Consider the following 26499-nt stretch of genomic DNA (forward strand, 5'->3'; position numbering starts at 1 on the left):
ATGTAGCCTTCCTTTAAGTTTATTCAAACCTTAAAGAAGTTGATCATTTTTAGTACAAAGTGGTGTGAATAGAAACAAGTGTTTCAATCTCCTTTCTAAAATGCAATTAGTTCTTGAATGAGCTTGGGACACCACAGGAAGTAAGTACTTTGTACTAAAAATAATCAACTCCTTTAAGGTTTGAATAAACTTAAAAGAAGGCTACATTCTCTCACTACTTTAAATAAATCACTACAAAACACTGCATTTAATGGACCTCCTCCTTCAATTTAATGCAGAAAAGCCACATAAGTGGCACAGCAGTACAGTTGTTGCCTTACATAGAGACATAGAAACATAGAAATTAGGTGCAGGAGTAGGCCATTCGGCCCTTCGAGCCTGCACCACCATTCAATATGATCATGGCTGATCATCCAACTCAGTATCCCGTACCTGCCTTCTCTCCATACCCCCTAATCCCCTTAGCCACAAGGGCCACATCTAACTCCCTGTTAAATATAGCCAATGAACTGGCCTCAACTACCCTCTGTGGCAGAGAGTTCCAGAGATTCACCACTCTCTGTGCCAGAGACCTGGGTTTGATCCTGACTACGGGTGCTGTCTGTGCGGAGTTTGTACGTTCTCCCCGTGATCTGCCTGGCTTTTCACTGGGATCTCCGGTATCCTCCCACGCTCCAAAGACGTACAGGTTTGTAGGTTAATTGTTTTGGTATAATTGTCCCTAGTGTGCGGGATAGTGTTAGTGTGTGGCAATCGCTGGTCAGTGCCGACTCGATGGGCTGAAGGGCTGAAGTCACCCATTCCTTCTCTCCAGAGATGTTGCTGATCCTGCTGAGTTACTCCAGCATTTTGTGTCTATAGTCGTTACACTGACTGGCTAGCACACAACAAAAGCTTTTCACTGTGCCGGTACACGTGACAGTAAACTAAACAACTAATACTGCAAGGCTCATAAAAATGAAAAATCTAGGCCACATAAAGTTCTGTGAATCTTCAAATCGGAATCATTCCAAGCTGGATAAATCCCACATGCCTCAATATAACTTTTACTTCATTACTTTTGTACAGAATCCCTCCCAAGCCATTCACGTGAGAAGCAATTACATCTAGTCTTCAAATGTTTTCAAGTTTAAAGATTTGACTTTGTAAAAGGCAAGTAGAAATATTTAAACTGATTGCAACTGTTTATCTCATAACCATACAAATTAAAGGGTGTTTGAGAAAGTAGAGACAATGCTTACGGATCTAATAAGTAGATGTACTGGCCCTCAAGAGTCCTCTCCTGGTGATAGGTAAGGTTATAAGACAGCATGGCTCCGATCAGGTCAGCTAGCTGTTGCTTTTCCCGAGCACTATATAGCTGGGTATTAACCTGAAACAAAATGTTTTATGTGTTACGTACAAGTTGCATAAAAATATCTCCCTTTTAAACATCCATGTTGGTTGCTTTTGAATGTAGCTAGGTAATTCAGTACATCTTTTTTATAAAAACTACTGTCGTGGAACATGGAAGTAGCACTCTGGATATCAAAACTGAATCAGGATTTTTTTTGTGCGATTGGTTTATTATTGTCACGTATACTGAGGAACAGTGTAAATCTTTGGAAAGCATGCGATCCAGTCAAATCAGATAAAACTGTACATACAATCAAGCTAAACTGCAGTAGAATAGAGTGAAGGGAAAAATACAGAGTGCAGAATATAGATCCCAGCATGGGTTAAATCCCACTTATCAAAATGAGTTTAATAAGATGGTAACACCTGTCTCTGCAGTTAAAATGTCACCTGACATTAGCATCAACCTCACCAAATTGCAATATTAATGACAAAAACAAAATAGATTATAGCAAAGTTGTTTTATTACAATTTTTAGGTTTGCTTCTTGTGTAAGGTTTGCTTCATTTTGCATTCAATCAGTAATAGAAATACCTTCATCTTGCCATAGTTTAACTGCCCTTCCTCCTAAATAATTTTTAGCTCGCATGTTTAGATAGTGTTTTAGCTTGGTCTGGAGCAAAACACAAAGTACTGGAGGAGCTCAGTGGACCAGGCAGCACCTGTGGAGAGAATTGATGGATGCTTTGGGTCAGGACTCTTCTTCAGACTTGATCCATCGGTCTGAAGGAGAATCTTGACCTGAAACATTGTCCTCAGTCTAAGGATGAGGAGCCCCCACCTCAGTCTGAATAAGAATGCCAACCCAAATCCTCATTGTGTATTCAATGAGGATGGTGAATCTGTGGAATTCATTGTCACAGAAGGCTGTGGAGGCCAAGTCAATAGATATTTTTAAGGCATAAATAGATATTCTTGATTAGTACGGGTGTTAGGGGTTATGGGGAGAAGTCAGGTGAACGGGGTTAGGAGGGAGATTCATCAGCCATGATTGAATGGCGGAGCAGACTTGATGGGCCGAATGGCCTAATTTTGCTTCTATCACTTATGAAATTTTGTCATGTCTACCTAGGTACAGGGAAATGCTTTGTTTTACATACAACCCAGTAAAATCACGTAGCAGACCGTATCTAGGCAGGACACCACGTTTTGGCAGGTCACTCCACAGATGCTGCCTGGCCCGCTGAGTTCCCCCAGCTCTGTGTTTTGCTCAAGATTTCAGCAACTGCAGTTTCTTGAGTCTAATTATATAACCGTATAACAATTACAGCACGGAAACAGGCCATCTCGACCCTTCTAGTCCGTGCCGAACACATAATCTCCCCTAGTCCCATATACCTGCGCTCAGACCATAACCCTCCATTCCCTTCCCATCCATATAACTATTCAATTTATTTTTAAATGATAAAAACGAACCTGCCTCCACCACCTTCACTGGAAGCTCATTCCACACAGCTACCACTCTCTGAGTAAAGAAGTTCCCCCTCATGTTACCCCTAAACTTCAGTCCCTGAATTCTCAAGTCATGTCCCCTTGTTTGAATCTTCCCTACTCTCAGTAGGAAAAGCTTTTCCACGTCAACTCTGTCTATCCCTCTCATCATTTTAAAAACCTCTATCAAGTCCCCCCTTAACCTTCTGCGCTCCAAAGAATAAAGCCCTAACTTGTTCAACCTTTCTCTGTAACTTAGTTGCTGAAACCCAGGCAACATTCTAGTAAATCTCCTCTGTACTCTCTCTATTTTGTTGACATCCTTCCTATAATTAGGCGACCAAAATTGTACACCATACTCCAGAATTGGCCTCACCAATGCCTTGTACAATTTTAACATTACATCCCAACTTCTATACTCAATGCTTTTAACATTACATCCCAACTTCTATACTCAATGCTCAATTATACTCAATTATGGTCTAATTATTTCAGAGAATTCAAAGCGTTGTTTCAATGGGTTGTTTATGGGTTCAATGGGCTCCAAAATGTTGTTGAGGAAACAACAATTCCAAGAAAGAGCAGATTCACTTTTATGGAAAATCCTGTAGGACAAGCAATGATTCTTTTGCTATTTTCCATTTTAATGATGTTTTGTATTATTTAATGTGCCCAGAGAATACACTGGGCTCATTTGCACATTAATTCTGCATGACAATTTTAGTTGAACATTCTGTCTCTGCAATTCCCCAACCTAGAACTGACTTGCACAAATGTAGAAGAAAGAACTGCAGATGCTGGAAAAATCGAAGGGAGACAAAAAATGCTGGAGAAACTCAGCGGGTGAGGCAGCATCTATGGAGAGAAGGAATTGGCGATGTTTTGGGTCTCTTGGCACTCCCGCCTCACCCGCTGAGTTTCTCCAGCATTTTTTGTCTACCTGCACAAATGTAGGTTTTCCAGAGTGAAGGGCAATTTGTACGAGTACATATAACAATGTTAATGCAATGAGCATCAGGAGGGCTTGTGTTTTATCATTCACAACATTGCTATTATAAAAATCTTAAATTCTAAAAGGTCTGAAGAAGGGTTCCGATCTGAAAGGTCATTAATCCATGTTAGAACAGTACAGCACAGGAACGGGCACATCAGCCCACAATGTTTGTGCCAAACATGATGCCAAGATAAATTCATCTCATTTGCCTGTACAGGACCCATATCCCACTATTCCCTGAACTTCCATGTGCCTACCTAAAGCCTCTTCAATGCCACTATCGTATCTGCTTCCACCACCACCCCTGGCAGCATGTTCTAGACAACCAAACTATTATGTGTGACCTTCCCCGCATGTCTCCTTTAAACTTTCTACCTCTCATCTAGGTGGGCAAAAAAAAATCTAGCTTTTCATCGGAAATTATCCATACTTGCCATGGAAGAGATAAGGGCTTTTCTAAAGAGTTTCAGTCTCAATAACACTAATCTCATCCCAATTTAGAGCAAAGCACACTTGATGTTGAACATTTATCAAATAGCTGGCCATTCCATCAAGAACAAACTATTTGGAGGATATCAGAATAAGGAGATATTAAATTAAAAATACGACAAAGAGAGGTTAATGCAAGAAGGAGATGTGGCATAACTTCATACAGAGAAAAGGCAAAAGAAAAATCTAATGAGATCAAGTTTAAAAATACATGCTAAGCCCATAGAAGGGTGGCATAGTTGCTACCTCCAGCACCAAGGATTGGGGTTCAACCCTGATCTCAGGTGCTGTCCGTGTGGAGTTTGCATGTCCGCTCTGTAACTGAGCAGGTTTCCTCTGGGTTCCTCCCACATCAAAGACGTACGGGGTCGTAGGTTAATTGGTCCCAGTGTGCAGGGGATGGTTGAGAAAGTGGGGATAACATGGAACTCAGTGTGAACGGGTGATCAATGGTCGGCATGGACAGTGGGGCAGAAGGGCCTGTTTCAGTGCTGCTCTATCACTAAACATAAGGAGAACAGTCTCGACCCGAAACATCACCAATTCCTTCTCTCCAGAGATTCTGTCTGTCCCGCTGAGTTACTTCAGCTTTTTATGTCTATCTTCGGTTCAAACCAGCATCTGCAATTCCTTCTTACACATAAGGAAAAGGAAGACGGGGTGCAAACACAAACAATTCAGGCAAAGTATAAATATATACAGCAAGAAACATGCATTTACATTTCAGTGGTTTACTGTCAACGTGAGCCCGTGGAACATGATCCAAGTCAGGAACTCAGCTGTGGGAATCCTGCCAGGCGCAGCTTTATACATTTTAGATTTATTTAATGAGTTCATTTCCTGAATTCAATTTTATCGTTTCTTGGCTACTTCACATTACCGACAAAATCAATTTTGTGACCCAGTTCTGGGATATTTTGATAATGCTGCCGGAAAACCTCACAACTACTTTTGGCGCAATGTCATAGCATCCATGTTCCTCTCTCACAGTGTTAGGGTGAGAGGGACAAAGTTTGGGGGAGGTGTGTGGGGTTTGTGTTTTTTTTTTTAATACACAGATGGTGGTGAATGCCTGGAACATGCTGTCAATAGACAATAGGTGCAGGAGCAGGCCATTTGGCCCTTCGAGCCAGCACCGCCATTCAATGTGATCATGGCTGATCATCCCCAATCAGTAACCCGTTCCTGCCTTCTCCCCATATCCCCTGACTCCGCTATCTTTAAGAGGGTGATAGTTGAGGCAGATATAATAGTGGCATTTAAGAGACTTGTGGATAAACACATGAATGTGCAGGGAATGGAGGGATATGGAGTACGTGCAGGCAGATAAGAGATGATCTTGGCATCATGTTTGTCAGTCACTGTGGGCTGAAAGCCCAATCCTTGGGCTGTAATGTTCTATATTCGCTAGCATTAACCTACTTTTCATCTGCCATGAAGCCTCTGGGAAGTTTATGGCATGGATAGCTAGATAAACAGTAGGTTATCATGCGTTTCAATAGGAAGGTCTCTAATGGAACAGACATTCTGCCTGGGCTAGGATAGCCACTGTACAACTCAGCAAGGGCAGGAAAAAGCTAAATAGATTTGGGACTTGATCCATTATCAGGAATAATGACGATGATGACCCCTGCTTGATAAATACACAAATAATCTGTACACTGAATGGCTTGATTATAATCATGTATTATCTTTCCATTGACTGATTAGCACACAACAAAAGCTTTTCACTGTACCTCAGGTACACATGACAATAAACTCAACTAACTAAACACGCACCTACTTTTAGAGTGCAGTTGAACAAAAACAAACACTTTCATGCTCAGGGATGGAACGGCAGGTGCTCTGTTGACACCACACAGAGCTGAGATTGAACGTGGTACCTCAAGGTTCAGAGGGCTGAACAGAATATCCACAAGCAGCTGATAAAGCCATCTTCAGAGCAGAAGGTTGAACGTTTAAAGATTGCAAAATTATTCACAAGTTTCAATGATTAGGCTCAGATCAGTTTTAAATATCTCATTCAATAATCCTCTGGATAGAGTTTTTGTTGACGACAAGGCGGGTAAAGCAAATCCCAAAAGCTAGTTGTGAAACATCTCAAGAGTAGCAAATACCAAAAATGTATAACTCGTTGATAAATTCCACATGAATAATTTAGAATGAATCAGAATAATGAAGGGAATTATCATACCGCCAATCAACATGCCACACACATTACTATGAGCTTGTGTGAGCTGCTATCATCTTGTGTACATGTACTACTTAACTCAACCATATGCACAGTGCATGCAAAAAAAAAAGATGAAGAGAGGCAGCCACATTAGTAATATGGACTGTGCAAATGGCAGGAGCAAAATCTGATTTGGTATTTCACGCTTTTGCAGCACGTCACTAGGGTGATAATGAAGTGTGGTCACGAGTAGCAAAACCTTACATTGTCTATTTAAATTTTACTGCACAATTTAGTTTTAGCTTCAGAGATGCACCATGGAAACAGGGCCTTCAACCCACTGAGTCCATGCTGACCACTGATCACCCATTCACATTAGTTTCACATTGTGACACCATGGTGGCGCAGTGGTAGAATTGCTGCCTTACAGTGCCAGAGCCCCGGGTTCCATCCTGACTGCGGGTGCTGTCCGCATGAAGTTTGTACGTTCTCCCCGTGACTGCGTAGGTTTTCCCCGTTTCCTCCCACAGTCTAGAGACGTACTGGTTTGTAGGTTAATTGACTTTGGTAAATATTGTAAATTGTATCTTGTGCTAGTTTATGGCGATCACTGGTCAGCGCGACTCGATTGGCCGAGGGAGCTGTTTTGGTGTTGTATCTCTGAACTAAACTATTGTCCTCTGCTGGGAGCATAGTAACAACTCAAAGTGTTCGGTGTTTATTGTGATGCTAGAAAATAGGATTAATTTCACCTTTACACTCACTGGCTTCATTCTGGGTTGGATAGTAAAAGGCATTTATTCATACAAAGTCGAGGCAGCATTACTAAAGTGCATTGCAAACTGCAGCTCAGTCCCGATGGGATTGTGAGATTCATTGGCTCCTTAGTGCAAAGATCCATTAGTATGGATATGATGAAGGCAGCAGACAGTTATCCTCATTGGAATCTTTCTTTATTAGGTAGAATGCCCAAACTGCACAACCTGCAGGATTTAGAGTGCAGTACTAAGGGCCAGATAAACAATCAAATTATTTTTGGAAATGATGTTCACATACTGAGTAAAATGTCAGGCAACCTTGGTCTAATAATCCCTTCCGCCAACAAATTATTTTCCTGGCCCAAATAATATTTTCGTCTTCCCCATTTCTTGTGAATGATAGTTTCTTGCTGGGATCCCTATTTACAGGAGGCACACACCCTCAGCCATTCAGACAGCCTTAGTGTTAACAACTTATTCAGCTTCAATTCTGACCGTCATGTTTTGTTCTGTACACGGGGCGGCATAGTGTCGCAGCTGGTAGAGCCGCTGCCTCACAGCGCCAGAGAACTGGGTTCTATCATGACTATGAGTGCTGACTGTGTGGAGTTTGCACATTCTCCCTGTGACCCTGTGTTTTCTCTGGGTGCTCCTCCAACATCCCAAAGACGGGCGGGTTTGTAGGTTAATTGGCCTCTAGATTGCCCCCCAGTGTGCAGAGTGGATTGTGTAAACGATGGTTGGCATGGACACAGGCAACTTCTTTGCTTTCAGTTTGAAAACCCTCATCACTTTTCTAAAACATTTTGATATTCAATTTGTAACTGTTAATGCAAAGAAATCGCTCTCAAAAATTGGAACAGCGTCCTTCAGGGTTCTTTTCGCAGACACATTGCTTGATTTTTTTATTGCTCACGAAAAATAACAGCAAACACAGAGTTGCATAATTGAGGACTGATCTAATGTAGGTTGTTACTGAAAAGGAATTAATTCAAAATGACCTTGTTCCATCAAGCATATTAACCAATGACAGACACAAAATGCTGGAGTAACTCAGCGGGTCAGACAGAATCTTTGGAAAAAAAGGATGGGTAATGTTTCAGGTCGGGACCCAACTTCAGACACGAAGAAGTCCCGACCCAAAACGTCACCCATCCTTTTTCTCCAGAGATGCAGCCTGACCCATTGAGTTACTCCCGCACTTTGTGTCCAGCTTTGATATAAACCAGCATCTGCAGTTCTTTGTTTCTATATTAACCAATGAGCCAGACATCATTTATTTTCTCCTGTAACTCCCTGTAAGGGATGGGTGTTGTGGACAACAAGTTGTTTATTTTTGCCTGAACTTGGCTGCCCCAGGTAGATGGTGAAATTGGTGCACATTACAGAGGGAAATTCGGCATTCGCAAACCATTTTGGTGTGAGGTTGGATTCGCCAAAATAAGCTTTGAGGAATGAAAATCCAATCGGTTTTATTTAAATTTGTTTACCTCTTACTACAACTTTACTTCTTCATTAATTACTTTGCCTCCAGAAATTATGGCAAGTTTCCATTGCTGAATTAGGAGCTAGTTACATTTTTTATGACAATGTTATTATAAACAGCCCTCGATTTCCCAGCATATTTTAAAACCAAATTCCCACAATGGAATTTGAACCCATGCTCTTCCTTTTATTAGCCCAAGATGAATGATCCTGCAGCAAAGCCTTTATATTTCTTCAGCACAAGCATGACAATTACAGGAAGCCCATGTGAAATACAGATCTTGGGGCAGCCCCGTGGTGCCGCAGTAGAGTTGCTGCCTTACAGCGCCAGAGACCAAGGTTTGATCCTGACTACGGGTGCTGTCTGTATGGGGTTTCGATGTTCTCCCTGTGACGGCATGGGTTTTCTCTGGGTTCTCTGATTTCCTCCCACATTCCAAAATTTTTTCGGTTAATTAGCTTCGGTAAGTTGTAAAATTGTCCCTGGTGTGTCGAATAGTGTTGGTGTACGGGGTGATCGCTGGTCGGCAGGGACTCAGTGGGCCAAAGGGTCTGTTTCTACTTAATTATCAACCACAAACACTGTTCTTTATAGAACCTCCTTGAGAACTTCCTGAAGGGTTACAACCCGAAACGGCGCCTATTAACTGCCTACACAAATGGTGCCTGACAAGCTCTGTTTTACTCAAGGTTCCAGCACCTGCAGTTCCTTGTATTCTCCGTCATGTTTATTTACCTTGTCTCATAATGCAAGTGTATAAGTCACCTCATTTAATGTACTTGTCACATACCGGCCACTCTGGAAAGAAGTTTCTCCAGAATGCCCATTGGATTTATTTGTGAGCATCGTTCATTAGTGTCTATTAACATTAGATGACGTAAACTATCATCATTTGCGTTTACACAAACAAACCTTTGATTAAGTCATCCCTCAGCCTTCTCTTTGCTGAATAATTTGACAGAAGATTCTCGTACAATCAAACATCAACGAACACTCAAAAACATACTATTATTTAACAAAAGGACAATACATTACGTCAGCTAAAAAAGATAAATCTGCCCTATTTTGTTTCCTGTAGTAAGTATTTCAAATCAGCAGGGAAACAATTGATAAGTGGGCCTGTCAGTCGCTGCCCCAAATCTATCATGTTTCGGAAAATTTAAAGCAGAATAACCGTATTTATAACCAAGGTTGCTTTCAACCAAGTTGAAGAATTATGCCATTAATCCATTAAGGCCTAAGAGTTGGTGTAATTGGGAACCATCATCAAATGGTTATTTATGCTTGTCTAAATGGTTACAAGCTATTTAGACAAGCATGGTGACACGATGTTGGTGTCAAAGGAGATCAGAAAATGCTTGAAGTTTAAAACTCAGTTCTAGTTTTATTTAGAAGATAGACACAAAAACCTGGGGTACCTCAGCGGGTCAGGCAGTGTCCTTGGATAAAAGGAATAGGTGACGTTTCAGGTCGAGACCCTTCTTCAGACAGATTCGGGGAGAGGGAAACGAGATATATGAAAAGGTACATAGAACAAATTAATGAAAGATATGCAAAAAGACTGATCAAAGCCATAAATTATGTCCAAGGAGGAGCCCACTATGGTCCATTGTTGGTTGTAGGACAGGTAGGGGATGCAAGGGTTACTTGAGCTCAGAGAAATCAATATTCATACTGCTGGGTTGTAAGCTTTCCAAGGAAAAAATAGTTTAAAATAGTCATGCAGCATGCAAGTTGCCCTTTTGGTCCATCATCACTGAACCAGCCTTTCCAGAGCTATTACTATTGTAAGGGCCCAAGCGAATGGAAAGGTTAAAAGCCCTGTCCCACTGTACGAGTTCATTCAAGAGCTCTCCCGAGTTTAAAAAAATTAAATTTGTGGTAAGCACGTAGAATGTACGTAGCGGGTACGTCGGAGCTCGGGGACGTCTCTTAACGGCTCGTAACGCTAATGGCAGGTACTCGGGAAACGCGGTAAGCTCGGGAAGACTCGTGAAGATTTTTCAACATGTTGAAAAATGTCCACGAGAGCACCGAGAATCTCCGAGTTTGAATCAGGGCCAAACTCGTGGAGAACTCTTGAATGAACTCGTACAGTGGGACGGACTACGCAAGGCTAGGACTATCACTTGGAGCTCTTAGCTGGATCTTAGGATCTTATACACATCAGGTGATCTTGGATGTTTATAAAATCATGAGAGGAATAGATAGGGTGAATGCACAGTCTTTTACCCAGGGTAAGGAAATCAAGAACCAGAGGACATATGTTTAAGGTGAGAGGGGAAAGATGTAATGCAAATCTGAGGGTCAACTTTTTCCACTCGGAGGGCGGTGAGTATATGGGAAGGAAGTTAAGGCAGATAGTACAAAATAATTTAAGGATATTTATCAAATGCGGGCTAATGGGTCCAGCTTAGATGGGACATCTTGGTCGGCATGGACATTTCCGTGCTGTATGATTCTAATATGAACGTTAGATCTCCCTGCATGACATGTAAATTCAAACGGCAAGAAAACTTAGCCCAACAGGAGACTGAAAACGCGCTGTCACCATTGCCGAAGGTCTGAATCGCCAAACTACATCTCAAGACTCACCGGTCGCAATTTTGGAGAGAGGATATCGAGCATAAGGCAAAGGATCTCTGAAACAAGCGCCTTCAGTGTGAGGCGACTGCGGATGGCAGGGCTGATCTCTCCGACCATGGACATCAGCAGGTTCTGCATCTGACCCTGTTTAGCCTGAGCCTGTGGAAGCAGAAGGAAAACGGTGCTTCATTAAAACCAACTAAGTCACTGTGAACTAAATCATTCTGTCAATAGAAACATAGAAAATAGGTACAGGAGTAGGCCATTCGGTCCTTCGAGCCAGCACCACCATTCAATATGATCATGGCTAATCATCCAAAATCAGTACCCCGTTCTGCTTTCTCCCCATATTCCTTGATTCCGTTAGCCTTACGAGCTAAATCTAACTCTCTTTTGAAAACATCTAGTGAATTGGCCTCCACTGCCTTTTGTGGCAGAGAATTCCACAGATTCACAACTCCCTGGGTGAAAAGGTTTTTCCTCATCTCAGTCCTAAATGGCCTCCCCATTATTCTTAAACTGTGACACCCAGGGTCTGGACTCCCCCAACATCGGGAACATTTTTCCTGCATTTAGCCTGTCCAATCCCTTAAGAATTTTATATGTTTCTATAAGATTCCCTTTCATCCTTCTAAATTCCAGTGAATACAAGCCCAGTCAACACATTCTTTTGTCATTCTTTCATCACGGTGCTTCGTGAATGAACAGAAACTGGTGCCGTTTCTGCTAATGATCTATGACAGGAACATAAAAGGTATTCAATGGAGTGGTGGGGCACCTTCTGCGGTGCAATGACGCACCCTACGTTGTTGACCTGGGTTGAAAGTTGACCTCAGGTACTGTCTGAGTGGAGTTTGCATGCTCTCCTTGTGACTTCTTCAGCCTTCCTTACACAATCCAAATAAACAATACGGTAGATAAATTTGCCACTGTAAATTGAACTTAGTGTGTAAACAAATGGTCGAATTCCATGGGGGAGTGTTGGTGGTGATGTGGGAAATTGTTTTTTTGAAGATTGGACTGGGCTGCATTCACACCTCTGCAATTGCTCGCAGTCTTGGGCAGAGCAGACGCCAAGCAATAAACCATTCCGTTAAAAATTTGGGATTGGTAGGATGTGTGACGATTATCGTACATTCACCAAGCAGATCTTATCTAGTTTAGTTTAGAGATACAGAGGAGAAACAGGCCCTTCAGCCCACCAAGTCCGGCCGAACAGCGATCACCCTGTACACAGACCTACACACACTAGGGGAAATTATTCAGAACTTACTGAAGCCAATTCCATACGTCTTTGGAATAGAAACATAGAAACATAGAAATTAGGTGCAGGAGTAGGCCATTCGGCCCTTCGAGCCTGCACCGCCATTCAATATGATCATGGCTGATCATCCAACTCAGTATCCCGTACCTGCCTTCTCTCCATACCCCCTGATCCCCTTAGCCACAAGGGCCACATCTAACCCTCTTAAATATAGCCAATGAACTGGCCTCAACCACCCTCTGTGGCAGAGAGTTCCAGAGATTCACCACTCTCTGCGTGAAAAAAGTTCTTCTCATCTCGGTTTTAAAGGATTTCCCCTTTATCCTTAAGCTGTGACCCCTTGTCCTGGACTTCCCTAACATCGGGAACAATCTTCCTGCATCTAGCCTGTCCAACCCCTTAAGAATTTTGTAAGTTTCTATAAGATCCCCTCTCAATCTTCTAAATTCTAGAGAGTATAAACCAAGTCTATCCAGTCTTTCTTCATAAGACAGTCCTGACATCCCAGGAATCAGTCTGGTGAACCGTCTCTGCACTCCCTCTATGGCAATAATGTCCTTCCTCAGATTTGGAGACCAAAACTGTATGCAATACTCCAGGTGTGGTCTCACCAAGACCCTGTACAACTGCAGTAGAACCTCTCTGCTCCTATACTCAAATCCTTTTGCAATGAAAGCTAACATACCATTCGCTTTCTTTACTGCCTGCTGCACCTGCATGCCTACCTTCAATGACTGGTGTACCATGACACCCAGTTCTCGCTGCATCTCCCCCTTTCCCAATCGGCCACCATTTAGATAATAGTCTGCTGTCCTGTTTTTGCCACCAAAATGGATAACCTCACATTTATCCACATTATACTGCATCTGCCAAACATTTGCCCACTCACCCAGCCTATCCAAGTCACCCTGCAGTCTCCTAGCATCCTCCTCACAGCTAACACTGCCCCCCAGCTTAGTGTCATCCGCAAACATGGAGATATTGCCTTCAATTCCCTCATCCAGATCATTAATATATATTGTAAATAGCTGGGGTCCCAGTACTGAGCCTTGGGGTACCCCACTAGTCACTGCCTGCCATTGTGAAAAGGACCCGTTTACTCCTACTCTTTGCTTCCTGTTTGCCAGCCAGTTCTCTATCCACATCAATACTGAACCCCCAATGCCTTGTGCTTTAAGTTTGTATACTAATCTCTTATGTGGGACCTTGTCGAAAGCCTTCTGGAAGTCCAGATACACCACATCCACTGGTTCTCCCCTATCCACGCTACTAGTTACATCTTCGAAAAATTCTATAAGATTCGTCAGACATGATTTACCTTTCGTAAATCCATGCTGACTTTGTCCAATGATTTCACCACTTTCCAAATGTGCTGCTATCCCATCTTTAATAACTGACTCTAGCAGTTTCCCCACTACCGATGTTAGACTAACTGGTCTGTAATTCCCCATTTTCTCTCTCCCTCCCTTCTTAAAAAGTGGGGTTACGTTTGCTACCCGCCAATCTTCAGGAACTACTCCAGAATCTAAAGAGTTTTGAAAGATTATTACTAATGCATCCACTATTTCTGGAGCTACTTCCTTAAGTACTCTGGGATGCAGCCTATCTGGCCCTGGGGATTTATCGGCCTTTAATCCATTCAATTTACCCAACACCACTTCCCAGCTAACCTGGATTTTTCACTCAATTCCTCCAACTCCTTTGACCGGTCCCCTGCTATTTCCGGCAAATTATTTATGTCTTCCTTAGTGAAGACGGAACCAAAGTAGTTATTCAATTGGTCCGCCATATCCTTGTTCCCCATGATCAACTCACCTGTTTCTGACTGCAAGGGACCTACATTTGTTTTAACTAATCTCTTTCTTTTCACATATCTATAAAATCTTTTGCAGTCAGTTTTTATGTTCCCTGCCAGTTTTCTTTCATAATCTATTTTTCCTTTCCTAATTAAGCCCTTCGTCCTCCTCTGCTGGTCTTTGAATTTCTCCCAGTCCTCCGGTATGCTGCTTTTTCTGGCTAATTTGTACGCATCATCCTTCGCTTTGATACTATCCCTGATTTCCCTTGTTATCCATGGATGTACTACCTTCCCTGATTTATTTTTTTGCCAAACTGGGATGAACAATTTTTGTAGTTCATCCATGCAGTCTTTAAATGTCTTCCATTGCATATCCACCGTCAACCCTTTTAGAATTAATTGCCAGTCAATCTTGGCCAATTCACGTCTCATACCCACAAAGTTACCTTTCTTTAAGTTCAGAACCATTGTTTCTGAATTAACAATGTCACTCTCCATCCTAATGAAGAACTCAACCATATTATGGTCACTCTTGCCCAAGGGGGCACGTACAACAAGATTGCTAACTAACCCTTCCTCATTACTCAATACCCAGTATAAAATAGCCTGCTCTCTCGTTGGTTCCTCTACATGTTGATTTAGATAACTATCCCGCATACATTCCAAGAAATCCTCTTCCTCATCACCCCTGCCAATTTGATTCACCCAATCTATATGTAGATTGAAGTCACCCATTATAACCGTTTTGCCTTTGTCGCACGCATTTCTAATTTCCTGTTTGATACCATCTCCAACTTCACTACTACTGTTAGGTGGCCTGTACACAACCCCCACCAGCGTTTTCTGCCCCTTAGTGTTTTGCAGCTCTACCCATACCGATTCCACATCCTCCAAACTAATGTCCTTCCTTTCCATTGCATTAATCCCCTCTCTAATCAGTAACGCTACCCCACCTCCTTTTCCTTTCTGTCTATCCCTCCTGAATATTGAATATCCCTGGATGTTCAGCTCCCAGCCTTGGTCACCCTGGAGCCATGTCTCCGTGATCCCAACTATATCATAGTCATTAATAGCTATCTGTTGGAGAAAACTGGAGCACCAAGAGAAAACCCATGCAGTAACAGGGAGAACATACATGCAGTAACATGGAGAACTCCCTACAGACAGCACCCATGGTCAGGATCAAACCTGGGTCTCAGGCGCTGTAAGGCAGCAACTCTACCATACTGCCACTGTGCCCCCATTCTACCACTGCGCCACCCCAAATACATCGGTTTTCTTAGTCTGGATTAGTATCGAAAAAATCCATAAATTATTGAGTAAGGACACAGGGACTCCCCTCACCTCATAGTGGCTGTTTGGATAGGAAATCCTGGCAACGTTGGTGGCAGCGAAGAGCATGTGAAAGGCGACGGGAAGGAATGGAAGATACCGCATCAGCTGGAAGTTCTGCACGCTCATCACTTTCTCGTTCAGGATGTCCGTAAACTCCAGCCACTCCAAAGCCAGACAGACTCCACTGAACGAGGGGTCCTTAAACCTCATGCTCAGGAAATTGTCGTACAAACCCTGTGACACAAGCAAGGTAGCGATTTATTACAGAAAATTTTAACACTTCCGACACAAAGGAGAACACTCACATTAGAAGTTCATAAGTGATAGGAGCAGAATTAGGCTATTCGGCCGATCAAGTCTACCCCACCATTCAATCATGGCTGATCTCTTGACCGCTCAACCCCATTCTCCATGGACCCCATGGATAAGATTGCCATCTCTGGAGAACATGGTCAGGTGACGTTTCGGGTCGGGACTCACCTTCACACCGAATACATATTAGAGAATATTCATCGGGATTTTCTCCCCCCTCAGAACCAAAAGAATAAATGTTGCCAATTACAGGAAAAGTTGTTTACCCGAGTGATCTTCTCGTGCTCTCCTGTGGAGATGGAGAGATGAAGGATGTGATTAAATCTTTGTGCTGCTGCGCTGATTGGAATTCTTGCAGCAGTGTTGAGAGGGTCTTGGTCACCATCGGTCCACATTTCACTCTGTGAGCTACCTTCCTGGCTGATCCGCGCCCTAATAGCAGAAAAACCCAAGCACAAGTTCACTCAGATCCACCATCCCTACAGTCAGAGCTGGCACCTGTCACAACACCAATACAAATGATGTAATCTCCCAGCTATTCTGTTACCTTTGAAGTTTTGGGAGTTGAAAGATTTCTTGCCAGACGGAGAATAGGCTTTTGTTCTGGTCTTTGAGTCCTATCGTAGTGGTCCGAATCATCTTCATACTCAGTTCTTTCGTCCCTCTTCCATGGAGGAACTACAAATGCAAAGCAGCAATACAAGCAATAACATTCACGGCATGAGATTATACTTAATTCCAAAAAAAAACATAGCTCTGGAGGTGTTGGGGTAACTCAGCTGCTCAGGCAACATCTCGGGGAAAAAAAGGTAGAGGTGAGGTTCCGGGTCGAGAGCATTCTTCAGACTGAGAGTCAGGGAAAAGGGAAACGAGAGACATCTTGTCCTATATCTCTTTTCCCTTTCTCCTGACTCTCAGTCTGAAAAAGGGTCTCAATCCGAAACATCACCCACCCCTTTTCTCCAGAGATGCTGCCTGGCCAGTTGAGTTACTCCAGCTTTTTGCATCTATCTCTAGTTATAATTTAAGTTTATTATTGCTATGTGCTATTTAATGAAATCAGATAATATTAAGTGTATATACAATTAGGCCAAACTCAAGTAGAATACGTGGAATGTAAGGAACGATAGAGTGCAGAATCTATACTTCTCTGGACTGAACCATGACAGTTCCTGAGATAAAGTACACAATGAGGTAGAGGAAAATCAGAGTATACAATTGGGACTAGAGTAGATGGGCAAATACTTCAACATGGACGTGGTGGGCCAAAGGGCCTGTTTCTGTGCTGTATGATCACGATTTAATAATTTGCCTGTAAAGATCATTTTTATGCAAGGCCAAAAAATTAAAATAATGGAGGTCAGATAGCAACAAAGAGCGAGAAACAGAGTTTCAGGACACGCCCAGGCCGAATAGTGAAAGGCCAGGATACAGTGGATGTGGAGAGAACGTTTCCACTAGTGGGAGAGTCTAGGACTAGAGGCTGTGGCCTCAGAATAAAAGGACGTACCTTTAGAAAGGATGGAGGAATTTATTTAGTTAGAGGGCGATTAATCTGCGGAATTCATTGCCACAGAAGGATGTGGAGGCCATCAATGGATATTTTTTCAGATGGAGATTGATATGTTCTTGGTTGGTAAGGGTGTCTGGGGTTATGGGGAGAAAGCAGGGGAATAGGGTTGAGAGGGAAAGATAGATCAGCCATGATTGAATGGCAGAGTAGACTTGAAGGGCCAAATGGCCCAATTCTGCTCCGAGAACAAGATCTTTCATTAGAACTCGATTTATGACATTTTCAGCATATATATATATATATATATATGTTTGCTTTTTGGTCCCTTATAAAGGCAAGTTATTTCTCCCAATGCTAACAATCTGACAACCTGGCAGGTGCAGGTTCTGAAGAAAATTAGCAAGAAATGGACTGGGAACTGAGAACTCAGGGTTGGAGTTCCAGGAATCGGTTAAGTGAAATTGTTTTCCTTCTGCAAAGTTTATTCGATTGATCATTTGAAGAATCATAGACAGACCTTGTCCAAAGTGGATAGCATCAGCCTTTGGACCGCACTCACAGGGTTTATGCACAGCACTTATTATTTGCTTTTTAAAATATTAATTTGATGTACAGATCAATGAGGGATGCTTCCTCTGTTTGTTCCTAGGCTTCTAATACTGCAGTGGGAGGCACAACCTCTGGAATCAAACAGCAAAGGAAACAGTTTGCTAATTGTACCACGGCACCACTCAGTAACCAGGAAGACTTCAGGTCCCAAATGTGAAGAAACCACAAACAAGCGGGCCCATTAACCAGTCATAGCGTCATACAGTGTGGACACAGGCCCTTCGGTCCAACCTAGCCCACACTGACCAACATGTCCCATCTACACTAGTCCCATCTGCCTGCGTTTGCCTCACATCCCTCTAAACCTGTCCTATCTTGAACGTTGCAATAGTCCCTGCCTCAACTACCATCTCTGGCAGTTCGTTCCATACACCCACCACCCTTAGTGTGAAAGTTTCCCCTCAGATTCCTATCGAATCTTTCCCCTTTCACCTGTGGTTCTCGATTCCCCCACCCTGTGCATTTATCTAATCTATTCCTCATGATTTTATAAAATCACCCCTCATCCTCCTGCACTCCAGGGAACAGAAGCCCAGCCTGCTCAACCTCTCCCTTTAGCTTAGACAGAAACCCAGCAACATCCTTGTAACATCCTCAGTCTGAAGAAGGGTTTCGGCCCGAAACGTTGCTATTTCCTTCGCTCCATAGATGCTGCTGCACCCGCTGAGTTTCTCCAGCTTTTCTGTGTAACCCTCCTTGTAAATCTTCTCAGTACCCTTTCCAACTTGGTGACATCTTTTCTATCAGTCAAATAGGAATCACCAAAGAGGAAAAGGTCAAGAAATTGTACTGATCAGAACAATAAATGGCATCAATCAGAAGGTGTAGTTAATAACTATTTGCGGCAAAATAAATTCTGCCATTCAGGTCAAACAATCAATTCAGCATCATACCTGTAATGTGTTCACACACGAACGTATGTCATTTTCAGCTTTGTCACACAGACTCATGAGAATTCCTAGGTCTGCCTTCATTCCTTTTTTATTGGCAATCTATCATGAGGAAGACAGTGAAAAAGTGCAATTATTCTTAAAAAAAAGGTAAACTTATAAACAGCGGTAAAGTTGCTGCCTTACAGCGAATGCAGCACCGGAGACCCGGGTTCGATCTCGACAACGGGTGCTGTCTGTACGGAGTTTGTACGTTCTCCCCGTGACCTTTGGGTCTCTCCCCGTGACCGTGGGTTTTCTCCGAGATCTTTGGTTTCCTCCCACACTCCAAAGACGTGCAGGTTTGTAGGTTAATTGGCTTGGTTAACGTAAAAATCGTCTCTAGTGGGTGTAGGATGGTGTTAATCTGCGGCGATGGCTGGTCGGCACGGACCCGGTGGGCCGCAGGGCCTGTTTCCACACTGTACCTCTAAACTGACACTGCCCAGCAGCCAGCTAGATTTAATGGTGAGCAGCCAAGATTTCCCAGAGCTCAGATAACGCATCAGCTGTACAGACAGGAGCAACCTGATCCGGAACCTCTCTCAGCACTCAAAATATAGAAACAAGGGACTGCAGATGCTGGTCTACCAAGCAAAGACACAAAGTGCTGGAGTAACTCAGCGGGTCAGGCAGCATCCTTGGAGAACATGGATAGGTGACGTTTCTGGTCGGAAAGAGAAAGGGTTCATCAAGCTTGAACGGGTGCAGGGAAAATATACGAGGATGTTACCAGGACTCAAGAGACTGAGCTATAGGGAAAGGTTGAGTAGGCTGGGACACTATTCCTTGGAGTGCAGGAGGATGTGGGGTGATCTTATGGAGTGGTACAGAATCATGGAGGAATAGATCGGGTAAACACACCGAATCATTTGCCCAGAGTTGGGGAATTGAGAAGCAGAGGACATAGGTTTAAGGTGAGGGGGGAAAAGATTTAATGGGAACCCGAGGGGTAACTTTTTTTTTTACACAAAGAGGGGAGGGTGTATGGAACAAGCTGCCAAAGGTAGTTAAGGTAGATATTATTGCAAAGTTTAAGAAACATTTAGACAGGCTTAGAGGAATATGAACCAAAAGCATGCTGGCCGGTGAGGGTAAGTTGGGCCAAAGGGCCTGTTTCTACTCTGTATCAGTCTATGACCCGCTGAGTTACTCCAGCATTTTGTCTCTCCCCAACACTCCCGGGTCTCTGAGTGTCGCCCCTTCGTTGCCAGCATTACTTCCCTCCCCCTCCCCTCCAAAATATCCAGATGTCCTGCCCCCTCCTCCCCCATCACTTCAACCCTTTCAAATCATAATCTCCGCCAACCACTGCCAGTCCTGTGAGATTCCAGCCCATCTTCCCATTAAAAAAAGAAAAGATTTGCTGCAAGGTTTGACAAGATCCCTACATTACCCCTCTTGGCCGAGCACTCTGCAAATACTGGGTGCACTGTTTGCCACTCTCAGTAAACAAGAGACTTTCCTGATCCATGCCCATGCATCAAAATGTGAGTTTACGTGGCCCAGTTTTGTCCGCTCTATATTCTAAGCCAATTAAGGACAGAGATGACAACCAATTCCATTTTAGCGCCTCCAAATATACTTACTCTTCAGAAGATCATAAATTCTTGGAGCAGAATTAAGCCATTCCTGCTCATTGAGTCTGCTCTGCCATTCGATCATGGCTGATCTATCTTTCCCTCTCAACCCCAGTCTCCTGCCTTCTCCTTATATCCCCAGACATCTTTACTAATCACACCTCTTAACAAATGGAAACACAGAAAAAACAGTAACTTATTCATCCTATTGACATAAACAGTCAGAACCTTTTTCCCCAGGGTGGTAATGCCAAAGACTCGATGCCATAGCTTTAAGGTGAGAGGGCAAAGTTTAAAGGATATCTGCGGGCAATTTCCTTTTTAACTGGGAGCGTGGTGGGTGCCTGAAACGCACTGTCAGGGGTGGTGATGGAGGCAGATGAGATAGAGGTGTTTAAGGGGCTTTCGGATAGGTACATGGATATGCATGGAACAAAAGGGTGTAAACCATATGTGGGATGAGAAGATTAGTTTATCTTGGCATAATGTCGCCGTAGGCATTGTGGGCCTGTTCCTGTGATGTATTGATCAATATCCCATTTCCGCATTCTTTATCCATTCTTAAAAGGCCGGTTTAAGTGAGCACTGCATTTTCAGCAAGCTGCTTTTCCCAATTGCTCTGACCCTTTGGCCTAGTACTAACCTCATTCAGCCTTTGTACGAGCCTGGAGGGAAGAGTTGGAGGGAAGACCAACGTGAAAGCTTGCTGCCTCAGCTGTCTCAGAGAAGGTACATACCTGTCAGGAAAGAACATCGGACAATTACATTCATCAGAGTGATCCAGGTAAGTGCATAGTGGTATCACATTTTTTTTTAAAAAGCAAACTGCAATAAGGAACAGCAATGCTTTCTCCTCTTAAAAAAAGGTAAAAAATGTATTTACTCAATGCTTTTGGTAACAGTAGGACTGTCCAGAAGTCAATAGACAATGGATTAGACTCAGGAAGTGTTGCAAGTACAAAGCAACACAATAATAACTAGACAATATGCTATACTACCATGATCTGAGAATGACTATTGGACATTTTGCTGAAGAGAGCTTCACCTTTCCTCTATAATCACTGCCATGGGTTCATTTACATCTTCCAAGAGGTATTAGGATCTCTCTGGAGCATCTCAAGAACAGTCTAGCTTCTGCAGGGTGTTGAATGAATGAATGATATCTTTATGAATAAATGAATGAATGAATGATTGAATGATATCTTTATTTCAAACGATTAAAAAAAGAAAAGAAAAGATGAAAATGAATAAATAAAAGGAAAATTATATATATACACATATATATATACATAAATACATACACACATACATACATATACATATATACATACATATACATAACATATATGTACATACATAAATTAAAAAATCAAAAGCCAATTTCAACATAATACACATTAGACTCGTTCGAAAAGGGATAGGAAGAAGCCTATGCTTGTCAAGTCCTACCCCCATTCTTCACCATTAACAAATGCAAAATTCAATAAAATAAACTAAACAGACAATTCAAATAAAACTACTCCAATCAAGCTATTAAGAAAAAAAGAACAAAAAAAGAAAAGAACAAAAAGACCAATCACCATTAACATCTGTGAGATTTACATTCTCCTTCCTCATTACTGTACTTTTCAAAGATATATCTTTTGTACATTTTTTAAAATTGCATTATATTCATACTTTGTTTAATCGTTTCGTCAAGACCATTCCACAAAACCACCCCACAAATGGAAATACACATACTTTTTAAATTGGTCCGAGCATAATGCTGTTTCAAGTTTAGTTTCCCTCTAAAGTTATAACCCCCCTCTCTGTCTTTGAACAGTTTTTGTATGTTTATGTGTTAAGTTGGCGCAGCTGGTAGTGCTGCCGCTGCACAGCTCCAGAGACCCAGGTTCTATCCTGACTTTGGGTGGTGACTGTTCGAAGTTTGTATTTTCTCCCTGTGACAGTGTGGGTTTCCTCCGGGTGTTCTGGTTACCTGCGGGTGTTCTGGTTACCTGCGGGTGCTCCAGTTTCCTCCCACACCCCTAGGACGTGCGGCTTTGTAGGTTAACCAGCATCTGTAAATTGCCCCTAGTGTGAAGGGAGTGGATGAGAGGTAGGATAACATAACTATTGTGAATGGATGATAATGGTCAGCTTGGACTCGGTGGGCCGAAAGGCCTGTTTCCAAGCTGTATCTCTAAACTAAACCAACAATGGAGTGGCACTCACTTAGTATTTACTGGAGCATTGGCCTAGATTGTCAGTTCAAGTCCCAGGAGTGAGACTTATTCACAAAATCTTCTGACTCATGAGAATTCTATCGCAAATAAGGTCATACAAGGCAATCATACCATTTCACATAATAATCATAGCTATACATATTTAGACTACAATCTCACACAAACACACGCACGTTATACTTTGAGATGTACCAACCACACCATTCCCAAATAAGGTCATACAAGGCAATCATACCATTTCACATAATAATCATAGCTATACACATTTAGACTACAATCTCACGCGTTATACTTTGAGCTGTACCAACCATACCATTCCCAAAATGGGTTGAACGGAGAAGGCAGCAATAGACAAAATTCTTGATTAGTATGGGCATCAAGGGTTATGGGGGGGAGAGGCAGGAAAATGAGATTAGGAGGAGAAATCAGCCATGATTGAATGGCAGAGTATAATCCACTATAACGGTTTACAAAGGTTTACCAGGCAAATGAAATGCCTGCTGGCTTGAAGTGTCAAATTTCCACATTATACCATCAGAAAGCTGTGTGCAGAAATCTGGTCATTAACAGCTATACTAACTGATCATTGCAGATACAGATGATTGGCCTCCGTAAAATTCCTCCCTCTTTTTTCTTCTTCGTCCCTGCACCCACGGGCGTTTTAGCTTCCTTCCCGTCTTTACGGTTAACGAGACTCAGGAGAGTGTTGATTGCAGCCTGGCAAAGAAAAGTAAGAATTTAACTCCAGACTTTCCAGCCAGGAGACCTGGAGGTTGCATGGGGATCAGCTCTGACCTTGAGCAGGGGCACAAGCAGGTTCCGCTGCAATATAATAACCCCAAAAGATCTCTCAAAACCAACAAATTTGCTTGAGGGTTTTTTTTAAATGTACTAATCACTGATCACTGCCGGCAGTGCCAGCCTTGATTGTACACTAGTATCTTTACTGAATCCAGTGATTTATCGAACACAACATTTTCTGTCCCCTTAACTGAGGTTCTAAAAATTTTTCAACCCCATTTAGAATTTACACTTGAGTTCCAGTGCTTTAACAGGTCCTTTGGTCTGCGCCAACAAGCAATCACCCCGTACACTGGCACTATCCCACACACTAGACTACAACTCCGACCCCCGACGCATGTGGCAAGGCATCCAGGCCATCACGGACTACAGACCCTCCAACATCACCCCCACATCCAGCGACGCCTCCTTCCTTGAGGAGCTTAATCACTTCTATGGCCGCTTCGACAGGGACAATCTAGAGACAGCCATCAAGGCTGTGCTACCTGCCGATCACCAACCCCTCACACTCACCCCCTACGACGTGTACGTGGCACTGAGTAGGACTAATGCACGTAAGACTGCTGGCCCTGACGGCATCCCCGGGCGCGTGCTCAGAGCCTGTGCTGCGCAGCTGACAGACGTCTGGACTGACATCTTCAACCTGTCACTTGCCCAAGCAGTTGTCCCCACTTGCCTTAAAGCCACCTCCATCGTGCCAGTGCCAAAACACTCCACTGCGGCAAGCCTCAACGACTTCCGCCCAGTTGCACTTACCCCCATCATCACCAAGTGCTTCGAGAGGCTGGTCCTGGCACACCTCAAAAGCTGCCTACCCCCCACACTGGATCCCTATCAGTTTGCCTACCGCAAGAACAGGAGTACGGAGGATGCCATCTCAACGGCACTTCACTCCGCCCTCTCCCACCTCGACAACAGAGACACTTATGTAAGAATGCTGTTCATCGATTACAGCTCAGCATTCAACACCATTATTCCATCAAAACTGATCACCAAACTCGGTAACCTGGGCATCGACCCCTCCCTCTGCAACTGGATACTGGACTTTCTAACCAACAGACCCCAGTCTGTGAGGTTAGACAAGCACACCTCTTCAACCCTCACCCTAAACCACGGCGTTCCTCAGGGCTGTGTGCTGAGCCCCCTCCTCTACTCCCTCTTCACCTATGACTGCACACCTGTACATGGTACTAACACCATCATCAAGTATGCAGATGATACAACGGTGATTGGCCTCATCAGCAACAACGATGAGCTGGCCTACAGGGAGGAGGTCCAGCACTTAGCAGCATGGTGCGCTGACAACAACCTGGCCCTTAACTCCAAGGAGACCAAGGAGCTCATTGTAGACTTCAGGAAGTCCAGAGGCGGCACGCACACCCCCATCCACATTAACGGGACGGAGGTGGAACGTGTTTCTAGCTTCAGGTTCCTGGGAGTCAACATCTCCGATGACCTCTCTTGGACCCACAATACCTCTACTCTGATCAAGAAGGCTCATCAGCGTCTCTTCTTCCTGAGGAGACTGAAGAAGGTCCATCTGTCTCCTCAGATCCTGGTGAACTTCTACCGCTGCACCATCGAGAGCATCCTTACCAACTGCATCACAGTATGGTATGGCAACTGCTCTGTCTCCGACCGGAAGGCATTGCAGAGGGTGGTGAAAATTGCCCAACGCATCACCGGTTCCACGCTCCCCTCCATTGAGTCTGTCCAAAGCAAGCGCTGTCTGCGGAGGGCGCTCAGCATCGCCAAGGACTGCTCTCACCCCAACCATGGACTGTTTACCCTCCTACCATCCGGGAGGCGCTACAGGTCTCTCCGTTGCCGAACCAGCAGGTCGAGGAACAGCTTCTTTCCGGCGGCTGTCACTCTACTCAACAACCTCGGTGACTGCCAATCACCCCCCCCCCCCCCCACCCCCCCCCCCCCCCCCCCCCCCCCGGACACTTATTATTTTTTTGATTCAAATCGTTTGCTATGTCGCTCTTCAAGGGAGATGCTAAATGCATTTCGTTGTCTCTGTACTGTACACTGACAATGACAATTAAAATTGAATCTGAATCTGAATCTGACTAGTGACAATTTACACAAGTCAATTAACCTAGCAACCTGCACGTCTTTGGAGTGTGGGAGGAAACAGAATCCCCCAGAGAAAACCCATGCGGTCAGAGGAAAAACGTACGAACTCCGTACAAACAGCACCCCTAATCATTATCGAACCTGAGTCTTTGGTGCTGTACAGCAGCAACTATACCGCTGCGCAACGGTGCCGCACTTTAACTATCCTAGAACAGCGACTTACAGTGGGAGCTCCATCAATTTCATCAATGATCAGGCAGTTTGGCTTTTCGTTTGCTCCGAGCACAGATTTCATTTGGGTGGCACTTTCAATCCTGGTTTTGAATATCTCAGGACTTCGGTCATCACTGTAGAGGACATAAGTACATTTACTGCATGACAAAACATAAATAACTTGATATGAAACTCGGCTCACCATTTTACAATCCGCGAATTGGCCTCCTCGCCTCTTAGGTTTTGCTTTACTATTTTTACAAGGTAGTGAAAGTTTTGTTTTTATGCTACCTTAATTGATTAGATATACCTAACACAAATACAATCAATATAGAAACAAGGAACTGCAGATGCTGGTTTCACAAGGAAAGACACAAACTGCTGGAGTAACTCAGCTGGTCAGGCAGCATCCCTGGAGAACATGGATAGGTGATGTTGGGTCGGGACCCTGCTTCAGAAGAAGAGTTCTGACCCAAAACCTGAATAGGAAAAATTGTACTCACTAAGTCACCACAAACACCCAATA

General features: G+C 43.4%; 1 protein-coding gene across 1 annotated transcript in view; it reads right to left on the minus strand.

The window, feature by feature from the left end:
* The window catches only part of chtf18 (CTF18, chromosome transmission fidelity factor 18 homolog (S. cerevisiae)), a 61666-nt gene that overhangs the window by 20293 nt on the left and 14874 nt on the right, over positions 1–26499 (minus strand). The window contains exons 10-18 of the mRNA XM_055651083.1: positions 25984–26107; positions 23458–23594; positions 21296–21389; positions 19037–19135; positions 16569–16699; positions 16288–16453; positions 15719–15943; positions 11322–11471; positions 1242–1372 (exon numbers count right to left, since the gene is read on the minus strand). Of these exons, the coding sequence (XP_055507058.1) occupies positions 1242–1372; positions 11322–11471; positions 15719–15943; positions 16288–16453; positions 16569–16699; positions 19037–19135; positions 21296–21389; positions 23458–23594; positions 25984–26107 (1257 nt within the window). The remainder of the gene's footprint in view (positions 1–1241; positions 1373–11321; positions 11472–15718; positions 15944–16287; positions 16454–16568; positions 16700–19036; positions 19136–21295; positions 21390–23457; positions 23595–25983; positions 26108–26499) is intronic.

This window comes from Leucoraja erinacea, chromosome 20 (genome assembly GCF_028641065.1).
Source record: "Leucoraja erinacea ecotype New England chromosome 20, Leri_hhj_1, whole genome shotgun sequence".
NCBI lineage: Eukaryota > Metazoa > Chordata > Chondrichthyes > Rajiformes > Rajidae > Leucoraja > Leucoraja erinaceus.